Source organism: Uranotaenia lowii, chromosome 2 (genome assembly GCF_029784155.1).
Source record: "Uranotaenia lowii strain MFRU-FL chromosome 2, ASM2978415v1, whole genome shotgun sequence".
In the NCBI taxonomy this organism is placed as follows: domain Eukaryota; kingdom Metazoa; phylum Arthropoda; class Insecta; order Diptera; family Culicidae; genus Uranotaenia; species Uranotaenia lowii.
The window spans coordinates 231,174,072-231,188,233 of record NC_073692.1 but is presented as its reverse complement, the minus strand read 5'-3'; the positions used below and the strand labels follow the sequence as shown (position 1 = coordinate 231,188,233).

General features: G+C 33.7%; 1 protein-coding gene across 1 annotated transcript in view; it reads right to left on the bottom strand.

Moving 5' to 3' along the window:
* The window catches only part of LOC129745242 (glycoprotein-N-acetylgalactosamine 3-beta-galactosyltransferase 1-like), a 43,440-nt gene that overhangs the window by 22,941 nt on the left and 6,337 nt on the right, over nucleotides 1-14,162 (bottom strand). Inside the window, exon 2 of the mRNA XM_055738187.1 lies at nucleotides 1,840-2,661. Coding sequence (XP_055594162.1) covers nucleotides 1,840-1,858 — 19 coding nt within the window. The 5' untranslated portion in view covers nucleotides 1,859-2,661. The remainder of the gene's footprint in view (nucleotides 1-1,839; nucleotides 2,662-14,162) is intronic.

Below are 14,162 nucleotides of genomic sequence, written 5' to 3'. Positions count from 1 at the left end.
AAAAAGCAATAGAAAAAATGTAACTATGTATTTGTGATATCATTGAAAAATATTTATGAGCTTTCGACATCAAAGATTAAAATTCAATGTACAACTTCGTTGAAGACTTCAAATTTGTTTTGACTTATGCTTTCAATAAAATTTTAATTTATTTTGATTGAAAACTATTCCAAAATATCGTTAAATTCTCATAATTCACCAGACTGTGAAAAATAAACTTAAGGCACGCCACAGTTTTCTCAAAAGTTTCAACTATTCGCTGTTAACCCCCCGGGCAAACGGAATAACGTAAATTTGGTTGACTTGTGCTATCGAAAAGAAATAAACTAAAAATTATCAATATTATTGCTATAATTTTCCAACATTCAAATTCAAGGATTTTTTTTTCTTAACACAAATATGTATATTTTGAGGAAAGTACCATACAATGTTGAAACATTTTAGATTTTTGAAGAATTTGCATAGAGTCTTCTATCGACATAAACACACCCTTAAGAAAAAAGGAAATTTTTTTTCCGGTTTTTCCTACATTTTATTTCAATTTTCGGCACGCATCAGGTTAGAAATAAGTTCATTTGAAATTTTCGCTAATTTTCAAATGAATCTTAACATATTCAAGCTTTAAAAAGTGTAATTTAAAATTTTCTGGATAAATTATGACCAGTGATCGAAAAAAGTTAATTTTCCAATCAGTGCGTTTGGTAGGAGATGGCAACTAGGCAAATTTTCGGCGATGTCAAATTATTATTATTAAGCTACAAAAAAAAAACACCGTGTCGTGCATAAAGATGATTGTCTTGTGTTTAACTCTAAAATTAAACACTATCACTGGAAAATTATAATATTAGCATCTTTTTACGTTTCCATTCAAAATTTCACTTCAATTTGCTTGCTTTTATATGATTGATAGTTTTTTTTTTCAAATAATTGTAATGATGTGCGATACTTGAACAAATTTTAAGAGACTTTTTGGATTTCTCAGTTTTCGGTGAAATTAGTGAGTTTTTTTCAATTCAGAGGAATTTAAAGTGAAATCAGAGAGTAGTTTAAGAATTTCCAATCTTATGATATTCTTCTTACACATTTTCAAACTGTTAAATTCTGACTTGGAAATTGAATTTTGTATTCTGGATTGAATCCCTGATCTTAGAACCAAAATTGAATTTCGGTTTCCTTTTCTTAATTTTCCCGGTTTTGGGTCTGATTTCTGGTTTTCCCGGTTTTCCCGGTTAGATTTTCAATTCCCGGTTTTCCCGGTTAGATTTTCAATTCCCGGTTTTCCCGGTTCTGTGGCCACTCTGGCTCTTGCCAAAAATATGGAAAGTGATACATTTTATCGCCAGATCTTGTCAAAACTAACCTGTTTCGTTGGTGTACAGTACAGTGTACAGTCTTTGTCTTTGTCATAGAAAATCGGACTGACGAATATTATGACTTCGATGTGAAAGGAGGGTTTTGATTGTTGCTATTTGAGGGTAAATTGTTGACGTGAACCACAATGCATGGTTATTGAGAGAATGTTATGCATTCTTAAATAGTAAAGCTGTTGAGAAGCAAAATGCAAGGGGAGCCTGAAATATTTTTCTGACATTTATCCTAAGTATTCCAGATTCTCGCTAATCCGGCCCTTGCAAATCCGGGAAATTTAGTTTAAAAACTTGAGAAAATGGAAGTACATATTCTGTAAAGCGTTGAGTGTCACAATGTCCGACTTATCTCGACGACGATACTGTCGATAAAATCGACAGATACCATGAATCGGAATCTAGTGACACATACTTAGAGTTTAATGTTTTTTCAGCATTCTGACGAACTGTTATCAATAAATTTGTAACTTACCTAGCTCAATAACTTTCATTTCTGCTCGGTGTCAGTTTAGGCGCCTGCAAACACTGATGATGACTGCGCTCTATGCTACGTTGCCAAGCTCCGCAGGAACTTATAGACACATTAAACCTTAATTGAAAACGAATTATTTATAATCTCACAGAAGAGCTCTGCTCCATTTAATTTTTTTTTCTGTTATTCTACAAAATCTCCAGTTCTATATGATCGGTTTCATATCACTCGTTTCAATGCACGTGAGCTTCCTGGGCCCTTGCTGATCATCACACGCGTTCTCCACCCACAATGTTCGGTTTTTGCCAGAAGCCACGGGCTATTATTTTCTCTATAGCCCTACATTGTTTTTCTCGTTGACATCAGAATGAAATTACTGCCATCAAAGAAGCGCGAGAGAAAAAGAGCTCTCTTGTAGTTAATAGGAAATCGGTTTTCGCGGCTCTGCGGTGCCACCGGGCGGTTTAATTTAGTCACGGTTCGGTGTCATTAATTCGACTGGTCAATAGCAATGACCAGCTGTTTAAATGCAGCATCAGCGAAATGATACGATATGGTTCGTTTAGCGCCACTTGTTTTGCTCGCGAGTTCAGTTTCGTCTGGAAGACCTGGCCGCACCGAGTACTGTCCCAACCAATGAAAATTGGGCTGTTGGTTCTGCCTGTTGTGGAGGCTTTTTGGGTGTGCGAGTTTTTATACAAGCACACATACACGGGGCTGAGCTTTTTATTTCACCGTCGCTTCTGCTGATAAGTTTTGAAGTGATGTTTTACTAGGTGATGATAAGACACCTGCCAAAGGTACAAATAACCGTAAGCAAGCCTGAAACATAGAAAAAGAAGACACATTGAAATAGATTCGAAGGTCTTATCCGGAGCTGTCACTAATTGACGTTTTGTTCTACAGTTGAAAGATTGGTAAAGCTTATGAATTGGGATGAGGGTTGAAAACTAAAGTAAGCATTGCATGAGATGAAAGAAGATGAATGGAATTAATTTATGGAACACAAGCTCATTTGACATAAATATCATCTATTATTCTTGGACCTGGTATAGTTGTCATTTGGAAATCTCAATAGGATAAAAACGTTTAAGAATGAAAGCTCAGAGTTCAAAATTCACAACTCAGATGAAAGAATGAGTTTTTAAATTTATATTTGGAATTTAGATTCAGAATTTGCAGCTCAAATTCCAATAGTATAGACTCAAACTCGAGATTCAGGTTCAGATTTAATTTTCAAATTCAGAGTTCACATTTAAAAAAAAATCCTGTTTAAATAATAACAATTTTAAACTAAAAAAATTTGGAATTAAATTTTAAAAAATATCACAGTACAGATAGCATTTTTCATTTAAAAAAAGATAATTTGGTTCCACAAAAAATGTGCGTAGATAGCCATACGTTAAGCAGCATTTTACATTTCTGAATTGTTGCGAAGCAGTTTATATTATGAGTTGCGGCAGCGGTATAAGCTGTTTTGAGTTTTTGTTTTCGTTAAGTTTAAGGTCGGAGACACAGTGAGCGCGAAGAAGTTTTATAACTAATGTTATAAAAACTAAAAATAAAGACAAAATAATGACAAAACTGTGGCAAAAATATATGAAAAACTTTTACAAGAATTTTAAAATCAAATGACAAAAATCGGAAACAAAATGATGACAAACGAAAAAGTGAAAAAAGACAAAACATTGAATAAAATACGGTATAACCAACATTTGAAAAAAAAAATGACAAAAACCTGACAGAACTAGTATAAGGACAAATATTTGACAAAAAATTACAAACATGACTTAATAACAAAATTAACAAAATTATGATAAAACTTTGGCAATAAAATGACGAAACCTGACATAACTAGTACACTGAAGTTTTTTTTACGCGGGGGATTCGTACCGCGTAAAAAAATCCGCGTAAAAAAACCGCGTTAATTCGAAAATCCGCGTAAAAAAACCGCGTTAATTCGAAAATCCGCGTAAAAAAAAACCTCGTTAATTCGAGAATCCGCGTAAAAAAACCCGTAATTCGAAAATTTACGTAAAAAAACCATTTTAATTAAAAAATCCTGGCAAAAAAGTACGTTGCTAATAAAACACGTAAGAACCATGATTATTAAAAATTTTCGTACAATGATAGTTTATTTTAAAGATAAAAAACGAAATCAATTAGATAAATAGAATACTAGAATAAAGTGAGGCTTATTTCACAGTGTGGAATTAAGTTCGTCTCATGTCCCATGTCTCAGGTCTCATGTCTCATGTCTCATGCATGCCTTACGTCTCATGTCTCATGTCTCATGTCTCATGTCTCATGTCTCTTGTCTCTTGTCTCAGGTCTCATGTCTCTTGTCTAAGGTCTCATGTCTCATGTCCACGTCTCTTGTCTCATGTCTCAGGTCTCATGTCTCATGCCTCAGGTCTCATGTCTCATGTTTCATGTCTCATGTCTCATGTCCCATGTCTCAAGTCTCAGGTCTCATGTCTCATGTCTCACGTCTCACGTCTCACGTTTCATGTCTCATGTCTCATATGTCTCAGTCTCATGTCTCACGTCTCACATCTTATGTCTCATGTCTCATGTCTCAGGTCTCATGTCTCATGTCTCATGTCTCATGTCTCATGTCTCAGGTTTCATGTCTCATGTCTCATGTCTCATGTCTCATGTCTCATGTCTCAGGTCTCATGTCTCATGTCTCGTGTCTCAGATCTCGAGTCTCATATTTCAGGTCTCAGGTCTCATATCTCAGGTCTCAGTTCTCAAATCTCATGTATCACGTTCTTAGTCTCAGAGCTAAGATTTTCCCAACTACAAAAAGATTCTAAAGTGTTTTCTTTTGAAAAAGTCTTAGAATATCTCTCTCGCCGCGTTAATTCGAAAATCCACGTTAAAAAATCCGCGTAAAAAAAGTCGCGTAAAAAAGTACCGCGTAAAAAAAACTCAGTGTATAAGGACAAATTGTTGACAAAATATTTACAAATATGAAATAATAACAAAAACAAACAATAAAATCACAAAAATCTGCCAAATATTTATAAAACTATAGAGAAGCAAATTCGGTTCAGAACTTCCACCATATTCAACCATATTGTTGATAGTAAATAAGTCCCGAATATTGAATTTCAAAAGACAGACTCCAAAAAGTCTTACAGACTGCATAAAGTTAGACTTAGCTTGCCAGATTGCCTAGATTTTGCGCGGATTTTCTCACTTAACTTGCAAAAATTTAAATTGAGTTTTTAGAATTATTTCCAAAAAAAATGTTTGAACAATTTTTGTCAAAATAAACAACAACAATTTTTTGGAAGCCCTAAATGAAATATTTACAAAATTTTCCTGGGTATTGGCTGGATTCTGGAGAAAATATGCCCGGTTTATGCAAGGTTTAACATAAAATATCCCGGATACAGATTACAGACTCGGGATAGAAATTTAAAATTTGTATTCAAATTCAACTCGAAATTAAGTTTTGTAATCAAGATTAAAATATCAATATGAGGATTTAAATAAAGATTCAAATTGAAGGAGATCGCTGTTTCATAACTTTTATTTGTAATCAAAATTAGTCTCTATTTAGAAACACAAACCTGGTGAAAATCACAAATTTAGAAATAGTTGAAAACTATTCACAGGGGATTTATTATGATATATAAATTGACTATTGATATTTCTTGTTGATGAAAGAACTTGTATTAAATCATCAGGTGGAATTCAGCTGGAAATTTTATTTGACATCAATTATATTTCAGATTCTTAAAAAAATTGAAACTAAAATTTTATTCAAATTTACAAGAGAAGAAAATTAACCCTATTTGAACCGTAATCCTCATTTGTTCCTCTCATTTCTGAATATTTGATACATTGCTTCACCATCAATGCTTCAAATGCAATGTTTGAAAAAAGATTGCTTATTTAAGTGAATACAAAAAATTTTCTTTCAAATGAAGTTTTATTTTGTTTCGATTATATAAAGCATGGATCACGACAAATCTGGACGCACTGTTTATTATACCAAAGCGCTTCTAGTTGTCGGATCTGGAATTTTTTTGTTATACAACAAGATTCCAACGAAGTTCGACGGATGCATCCTCATGGATGACGAAACGTACGTGAAGATGATTTTGGGCAGCTTCCTTACCAGGCTTGGCAAAAGTCATCGTCATGAGGCGTGAAGCTGTGACTGTGAAGCATTTGGTCCGTCAAACTCAATTGACTGTTCCTTAACGACCAGTCACTTCGTTTGCCAGTCATTCATTCCCCATTCATTTGAAGCTAAAATAATAACCTAGTCAAGCAATCGCATTCAAGCGACCGAAGACGAAAAAGAAACGCATTTATTATTATTGTTGCTCCTGCCAGCAAGCCGAAGACGACCGAAAAGGAACAAGAAAAGCATTTATTATTATTGTTGCTCCTGCCAGCAAGCTCGTTTTCAGTTTTTTATTGCTATTGTTGCTCTCTGCCAGCAAGTCGTTCAATTAGTTGTACATGAAGTCAGCAGCCGATCGAAGTGTGAAGAGATTTGCCAGTCATGCGAGTAGTGAGGCTCCGTCAATTGAGAACAGTGCCAGTCGTTCGATGAAACAAAACTAGTCGGTCAAGCGTGACGGGCGAAATTTACCATCACTGTTCCTTACCAAAAATTTCATAAGGTCTGAGGTCAGCGAGTAGGGTGTCCAAACTATGATGAGTGGTACTCGACGAAAAGTTCGAAATTTCATCAAAACAACATCGGAATATTTTTTTTTATTATTTTTTTTAAATGCAATAAAAACCTTACATTTAGGATGATCCATGCTTTATCTGAGTAGAACGCGCTCCCTACGACGGATGTTGGTGAAGCCCCTCGTAAGCTGGTTGAAAATGAGATGTGAGTTCCAGGCACGTGGAAAGTTGTTTAGAATATATAGAAATAAGAATATATAAAATTCGGAAAAAAATGTCAAATTGGGAAAACGTGTTCTCGAAACAATAGTTGTGAGATTTTCGGAGTAATTTGATAATGCAGTTTGTCAAAATTCAGTTAACCCTCATCCGCATCAGAGTGTCATTTTGACACTATTGCAAGTTAGATGGCTTATTGTTACTTTTTTCAGAAGCTTCAAAATACAAAAATTTCTTCGGGGACCCTAAATGAATTCAAAAGTTCTTTTATATTGTATTTTTACTTTTTTATGGACGAACCCTGGAAGCCTGGACAAAAAAACTCCCTTTTACGACTTAGAGTGTCGATTTGACACTCTAAAAGTAAAATCTATTTAAGTCGTTTGAATAATTATGAATTTCGTATAAAACTTATATCAATAGAAACCTTCTAATGTCAGTAAAATATGTTTAGAACATTATATATAGCTAAAGCTTCTAGTTTTCTCGTTATTCAGCATGAAAGAAAAACATCCGAAAAAACATGCCTCACGAAAAACTGCTGTAGTTCATATATTACACGTCCAAAAAAATATTTGTCTTATGCATATGAAAGCTGAAGTTAATGTCTACATCATGAAGCCAAGAAAACAAATTTTTTTTTATGAAATGCTCACAAAAAGTTCAAAAAAGTGGTCTGAAAACCCTACTTTTCAATCGATTGCTTGTAAATACTGTTTGAGCGATGCTAGAGTTTTTGAAAAAATATGACTACAAAATCTATTACAATTCAAACATTTAGCTGTCTTTAGATTTTCCATGCAACAAAAATTGAATTTACTGGAATTTTTTAAAGTTCACTACTTTGCGCGATTTTTTTACAAATTGAAATTTCATCTGTTTTTGTGGTCCACTGTCAGGTTGTACCCGGATTTTCAGTGCTTTTACTTTGTTTGGACCAATCAAATGTATATTCATTGGAAAGCAAATTTAATCTACATTCTAGTGAGGTGCAACAATTCACGCTGTGAGATTTCATAAAAATATGAAAATTATAAACGTTAAATCATTCCTGAATTTCTAGCCTCATTATTTCATTATTTCTTCTTTTAGCTTGGCTCTCTGCCCAAATCATCACCCACCGTACCTACTCAGAGAGAAAACAAACAAGAAATAATGAAATAATGAGGCTAGAAATTCAGGAATTATTTTACGTTTATAATTTTCATATTTTTGTGAAATCTCAAAGCGTGAATTGTTGCACCTCACTAGAATGTAGATTAAATTTGCTTTCCAATGAATATACATTTGATTGGTCCAAACAAAGTAAAAGCACTGAAAATCCGGGTACAACCTGACGGTGGACCACAAAAACAGATGAAATTTCAATTTGTTTTAAAAAAACACGCAAAGTAGTGAACTTTAAAAAATTCCAGTAAATTCAATTTTTGTTGCATCAAAAATCTAAAGACAGCAAAATGTTGGAATTTTAGTACATTTTGTAGTCATATTTTTTTCAAAACTCTACCATCGCTCAAACAGTATTTACTAGCAATCGAATGAAAAGTAGGTTTTTTAGACCACTTTTTTAAACTTTTTGTGACCATTTCATTAAAAAAAATTTAAAAAAATATTTCTTGTCTCCATGATGTAGGCATTAACTTCAGCTTTCATATGCATAAGGCAAATATTTTTTTGGACGTGTAACATATGAACTACAGCAGTTTTCGTGAGGCATGTTTTTTCGGATTTTTTTTCTTTCATGCTGAATAATGAGAAAACTTGTAACTTTAGCTGTATATAATGTTCTAAACATATTTTACTGACATTACAAGGTTTCTTTTGATGTAAGTTTTGTTTAAATCGGTCTAACACGCCAAAAGTTATAACGATTTGAGCTTATGGTGTCAAATTGACACCACAAGTGCTGATTAGGGTAATGAAATCTAATGCGGATGAGGGTTAAAAGGAACAACTGAAACGAAATTGATAAGTGCGAAACATTTCAGAGACGCAGATTTCATCACTGGTCATCTTTAAATTTCGGAAAAACACCATTTTGTTATTTCACAAACGTTTACTTAAAGTTTTCCACCGAGTTTATTAGAAGACATTACTCATGGGAAAAGAATTTGCTGCCAAACGCGTTCGAATTGCAACTTATTTTGCTTTCGTAAATTCAAACGGCTACTGGCGAAATGAAAAAGGTTCAAAATTACAAACAAAAAAAAAAAGAACTGGATACCAACTACCTCACGATTCATTCGAATTTTGTTAAGCGCGTGATTCCTACAAAGGTAAACTAATTTCTTAAATTTTTATGTACTTATATCTGTAGTTGAGTTTAACACGTAATTTCTATCCGTAGGTCAAAAAAATCATCAAACTTTCCAGAAAAAATAGCGAAGGAGGAAAACAAAATTCGAAAATTTCAACCTGTACATTGAAATATCAAATCATTTATTTTCATCTTGTTGATTTTTTTAAAAATGATTATTTTATGGAAAGTTGTTAAAATTTTGAGAACAAATTCAAGAAATAAACTTTTAATTTAAAAGGGATACGCGTATTTAAAATTAGTTACGCAAGTTTCAAAAATCCTTATAAGGTCACAAATTCAAACGAATCCGAAATATATTAAATACCCAGAAAGAGTTTATTATAAATCATTATTCGAATTATTCGAATCGCCATACCACTTAGTCTTTTTGGTCGATTTTGCTGGCCAAATACTCGTCTTTCCGACTAGACGAAAATCCTTTGGCTTTTTATGCTGTCCTCTCTTGTGCTGAATGTAGGAATTGTATAGACCACCGATTTAATATATTGTTCCGTCTTCGTAACGTTTTCAGATCAATAAACATGTTTGTTTTGGAAAAAAAGTGTATTCCTCTGGAATAAGACCGATTTTATTTTATACAAGCTTCTTCTTGGTTCGAAATCAAAATCTCAGTTGAATTTTATTAGAAAAATCCCGAAAAACTATACTTGTAAACGCAAAAAGCATTGAAACTACTAAATTGATGATTTTCTTACAAGATCCGGTAATTTTTATTTTTTGTAACTTACCAATTTTTTCAAAATTCTCATTTTTAGGAACAATTTGTATTCACAGCCGTGTTAAAAAACAGCTATCGTCACCCTTTTGTTGGTTCCATAAGTGAGATCCAGTTGGCGTTGCATGTCAAACAGCTTTGCTGCAAATCGCCAATTAAGTTTCGGTCAAAATACAGTCCACTTTGTTAATGTTTTATGAAATTGAGTGAGTGAGTGAGTTCATTCAACAAAGAAAGGTCTGTCAGAGCTGCGATTGCTCCCGTAGAACGAAAAGAAATTATTGAAATTGACCCAGCAACCTTTGTCACTTTTCAGCATGTTTGTCGATATCGTATTATCAGAACGATGGCTTTTATCATAGAAAGACGCTTACCGACCACGCTTTCCATGATACTTCCAGTTTTCTCTTGATCATGATTCATGAACATGTGCAGTCAATAATTTTTTCGAACAGTGACCATCGCTTTCCATTTTTGTCACTTCGCTAGCGAGACCTTCGAAGGTCAGTCAGAATATTTTATTGTGACTGACAGATTTCGAAAATATCAATCAATTTCGCATGTCCCGATATTTTTCGTCTTGGTTGAAATACTTTCTAAATATTGAAAGAATTTGATGGAAACTGATGTTCAATTTATCTGAAAAGAAGACTCCACGTTGAAACGGGAAACGATTTCTTCCTCCAAAAATGTTTATTTTAAATAAAACTCAAAATTTTGTAATGGAAGAATAATATCCTAATCAGAAACTGATAGATTCAAAAGTTTGTCTGGGTTCTGAATTGAATCAATTGAGAGCAAACTCGAACTACTATCAATAGAAAATTTCCAACCAAGAAACGCTCGACACGCATCATTATTTCGGCTCTCGGCTTTACTCTCTGCCCAAATCACCATCCACCGTACCTACTCGGAGAGCAAACAAACACGTTTTGCTGGACGTGCTGCTTGTGGTTCTAGAAATTCAGGAATGATTTTACGATTATAATTTTCATATTTTTGTGAAATCTCACAGCGTGAACTGTTGCACCTCACTAGAATGTAGATTAAATGTGATATCCAATGAATATACTTTTTATTGGTCCAAGCATAGTAAAAGCACTGAAAATCCGGGTACAACCTGACGGAGGACCACTAAAACAGATGAAATTTCAACTTGTGAAAAAATCGCGCAAAGTGGTCAACTTTGAAAAACTTCCGTTAAATTCATTTTTGTTGCATCAAAAATCTAAAGAATTAGAATAAAATTTGTAATGATATTTTTACATAAGCTCTACCACCGCTCAAACAGTTTCTACTAGCAATCCAATGAAAAGTAGGTTTTTCAGACCACTTTTTTGAACTTTTTGTGACCATTTCATTAAAAAAAAATTTAAAAAATATTTCTTGGCTTCATGATGTAGACATTAACTTTAGCTTTCATATGCATAAAGCAAATATTTTTTGGACGTGTAATATATGAACTACAACACTTTTCCTGAGGCATGTTTTTTTTCGGATTTTTTTTTCTTTCATGCTGAATAACGAGAAAACAATAAGGTTTAGCTATATAAATGTTCAAAACATATTTCCCTGACATTACAAGGTTTTTATTGATATAAGTTTCATTGTAATCGGTTAGATATTAAAAGAGTTACGACGGTTTTAGCTTGGAGTGTCAAATTGACGCTCCTAGTGCTGATTAGGGTAATGAAATCTAATGCGGATGAGGGTTAAACGAACCCTCCCACAACGGGCTACTACACATCATCTATGTAACATACGACAAAAATCAAATATTTTTTAGCATTTTTTATCAAAAGAGACTGGGCAAAAAAATATGAAACTTGGTTTTCTCGTGTACACGGACGTGCATCAACAGTTTGAAAGATCTTGACGAGACGAGCAAAAAAACACTAGGTATAGGGCCGAAAAAATCTAGCGTGGGAGAAAAAAGTTATGAAACAAAGAAGTTGGTTTTAGTAAAAAATCAGCTCGAAGCTGATTGGAGAAAATAGGCAATTTGAAGCTTCGAGGTGTATTCCACGTCATCCTCTATATATCATTCTGGAAAAGCCGGACCTGACCGGATTATTCGGCCGGGCCGGAGAAGGGCATGAATGTGTTAACGCAATGCAGAAGGATTCAGTGGCTATGGTGGCTCGGAAGAACCCGAAGTCGAATTGCCTCGAGCCTGGCGAAAAAAGGACTTGCCTCAACAATAAAGTCTATTCATCTCAAATGAATATACATTTTTGAATAAATTTTGTTTTGTTTTATTTTTATTGAAGAATCGAATCAAACCAACTAGCATTTACCTTTCAAATCAGTGAATGGGAACATGGTATTATTTACAATTTGGCTAGGTGAATGCGAAAAAGGTAAAATTTACCGAAAAATAAGGGTGGATAAAAATCAGCTCGCTTCTGAGTAAATTTCATCCATGTAGGGGAGATGAGGGCATAACGAGCACCCAGGGCATAATGAGCACTACTCTTTTCTACGAAAGTACGTATTTTCTTAAATAAATTTTCATGAGGATTTGTTTCGTACTTCCTATAGTATTAATTTTTCACAAAAAAGGAATCTCCTTATCATCTTTACAGAGATATTTAAAAAAAACTAGCTTGGTTCTCAAGTTACGAAAATATTATAATTTTTGAGCACCACGAAATAAGCTCTTATGATCTTAAAATTATCTTGATCTATAATGTACGCACTGCATTACGATGTACACATTGTTTCTCAATTTTTACCATCATAAAATTTTTGATTTTTCACTTTTATCAATTTTAAAACACGTTTTTACTTAAATTTATTGACTGGGGGCATATAGAGCACCATATTATCGAGGCATAATGAGCATTTTCTGCCGTAGAATCTAGCAGCGAATTAAAATTGATTTTTAGCGCCACATCTTGACTAGTTTTCATCCGACGATTTAGCCTATTGGTAAGGTGTCGGAGAAGTAATCAAAAGACTAGCGTTAGATTTCTGTTCGAGGTGATTATTTTCCATTTACAATTCATGATCGATTTTTTTATTGTTACATTATACGGCTAGCAGCATCATCCTCCGAACAAAGCACATAATGTATGACCGTGCGTGAATTGTTTGTATTCTACAAACAGACCTAGATTATTTTGTTATTGCTTTGTTTGATGATTCTACGACTCACCTGACTTCATCGAATTGAATTCGCTGCTAGATTCCCCGGCAGAAATCGCACATCTTGCCCTGATTAATGGTGCTCATACTGCCTCAGGGGGGGTTCTCATTATGCCTCCACAGTGGCTGGTTTTCAGCTTTTGGCAAATTTATTTAAAATGCATTTTTTAACGTTTTCATCTAGTTTTTCACGTTTCAGCCCGTTAGGGAATAGGCTTTTCAAGTGTCTGAACACGAAACAATAATGTAACCTCCATATTATAGCTCTTTTCTATGGTTAAACAACCGTTTTCCTTAAGGTGGCCATTATGCCCCCATCTCCCCTACATTCGAAAAACAAATTGCGCGTTCTCTTTTAGAACATAAACGAACTTTTGCTCTAAGATATTCAAACTGGGATGAGAAGTATACAGAATCAAGGCAAATAAGACTCAACTGAAACAAATTTGAGCTAATTTTCATAAAATTTGACACAAATGTTAGTTTGGACATAACGATTTGATATTTTGCAATGAATATTTTTAGTAACTCGCTGTAAAATACGGCACAAATCGACTGATATTAATCAAATTTCTTAAAAAAAGCAAATTCAACATAAACCAGGGTCTCCATCCGTGCGACAAAAGCGGGACATGTCCCGCTTTTTTATTGAACGACCCGCTCTCCCGTTTTTTCTCAAAATGTCCCGCTTTTTTTCTTGGAGAACTTTTACAGAGGTCACTAACTTACACTACAAAAAATCAAACTTTAGCCTCAATTTGAAATTATTGGTTCAACACAGAAAAGCTTCCAAAAACGTTTTTTTTTTTTCAAAATAAACGGCATTTTTCATATTTCATAGAAGACAATACTGAATAACTCTAATGTTCTAGGCATTACAGAAAGATTCTTATTTAGTTAATCGTTCTCGGAGCACGTTCAACCAATGCAATGTAAAAAACTTTGGTATGAAGAAAATACTGTTTAAGTTTACATCTTAATTTTTCGCCAGAATCTTAATTAAACAATATTACAATGATGGAAGTTTTCTTGAGTTTCTAAATTTTTAAAACAAATTTGATATCAATTTTTTATTACACGATGGGTTATCAAATCCACCGTTTAAATGTAGGACTTGAAATATTTTCTCTAATTCGTGAGATCCGTCGAAATTAAAAGTGCTCATGGCAAAAACCAGTGAAAATAGAAGTCATGTTAGAGAAAACTGAACAACATCAATGCTCGTGAAAAAAAACTTTAGCGTATTTTCTAAGAACAACGTTG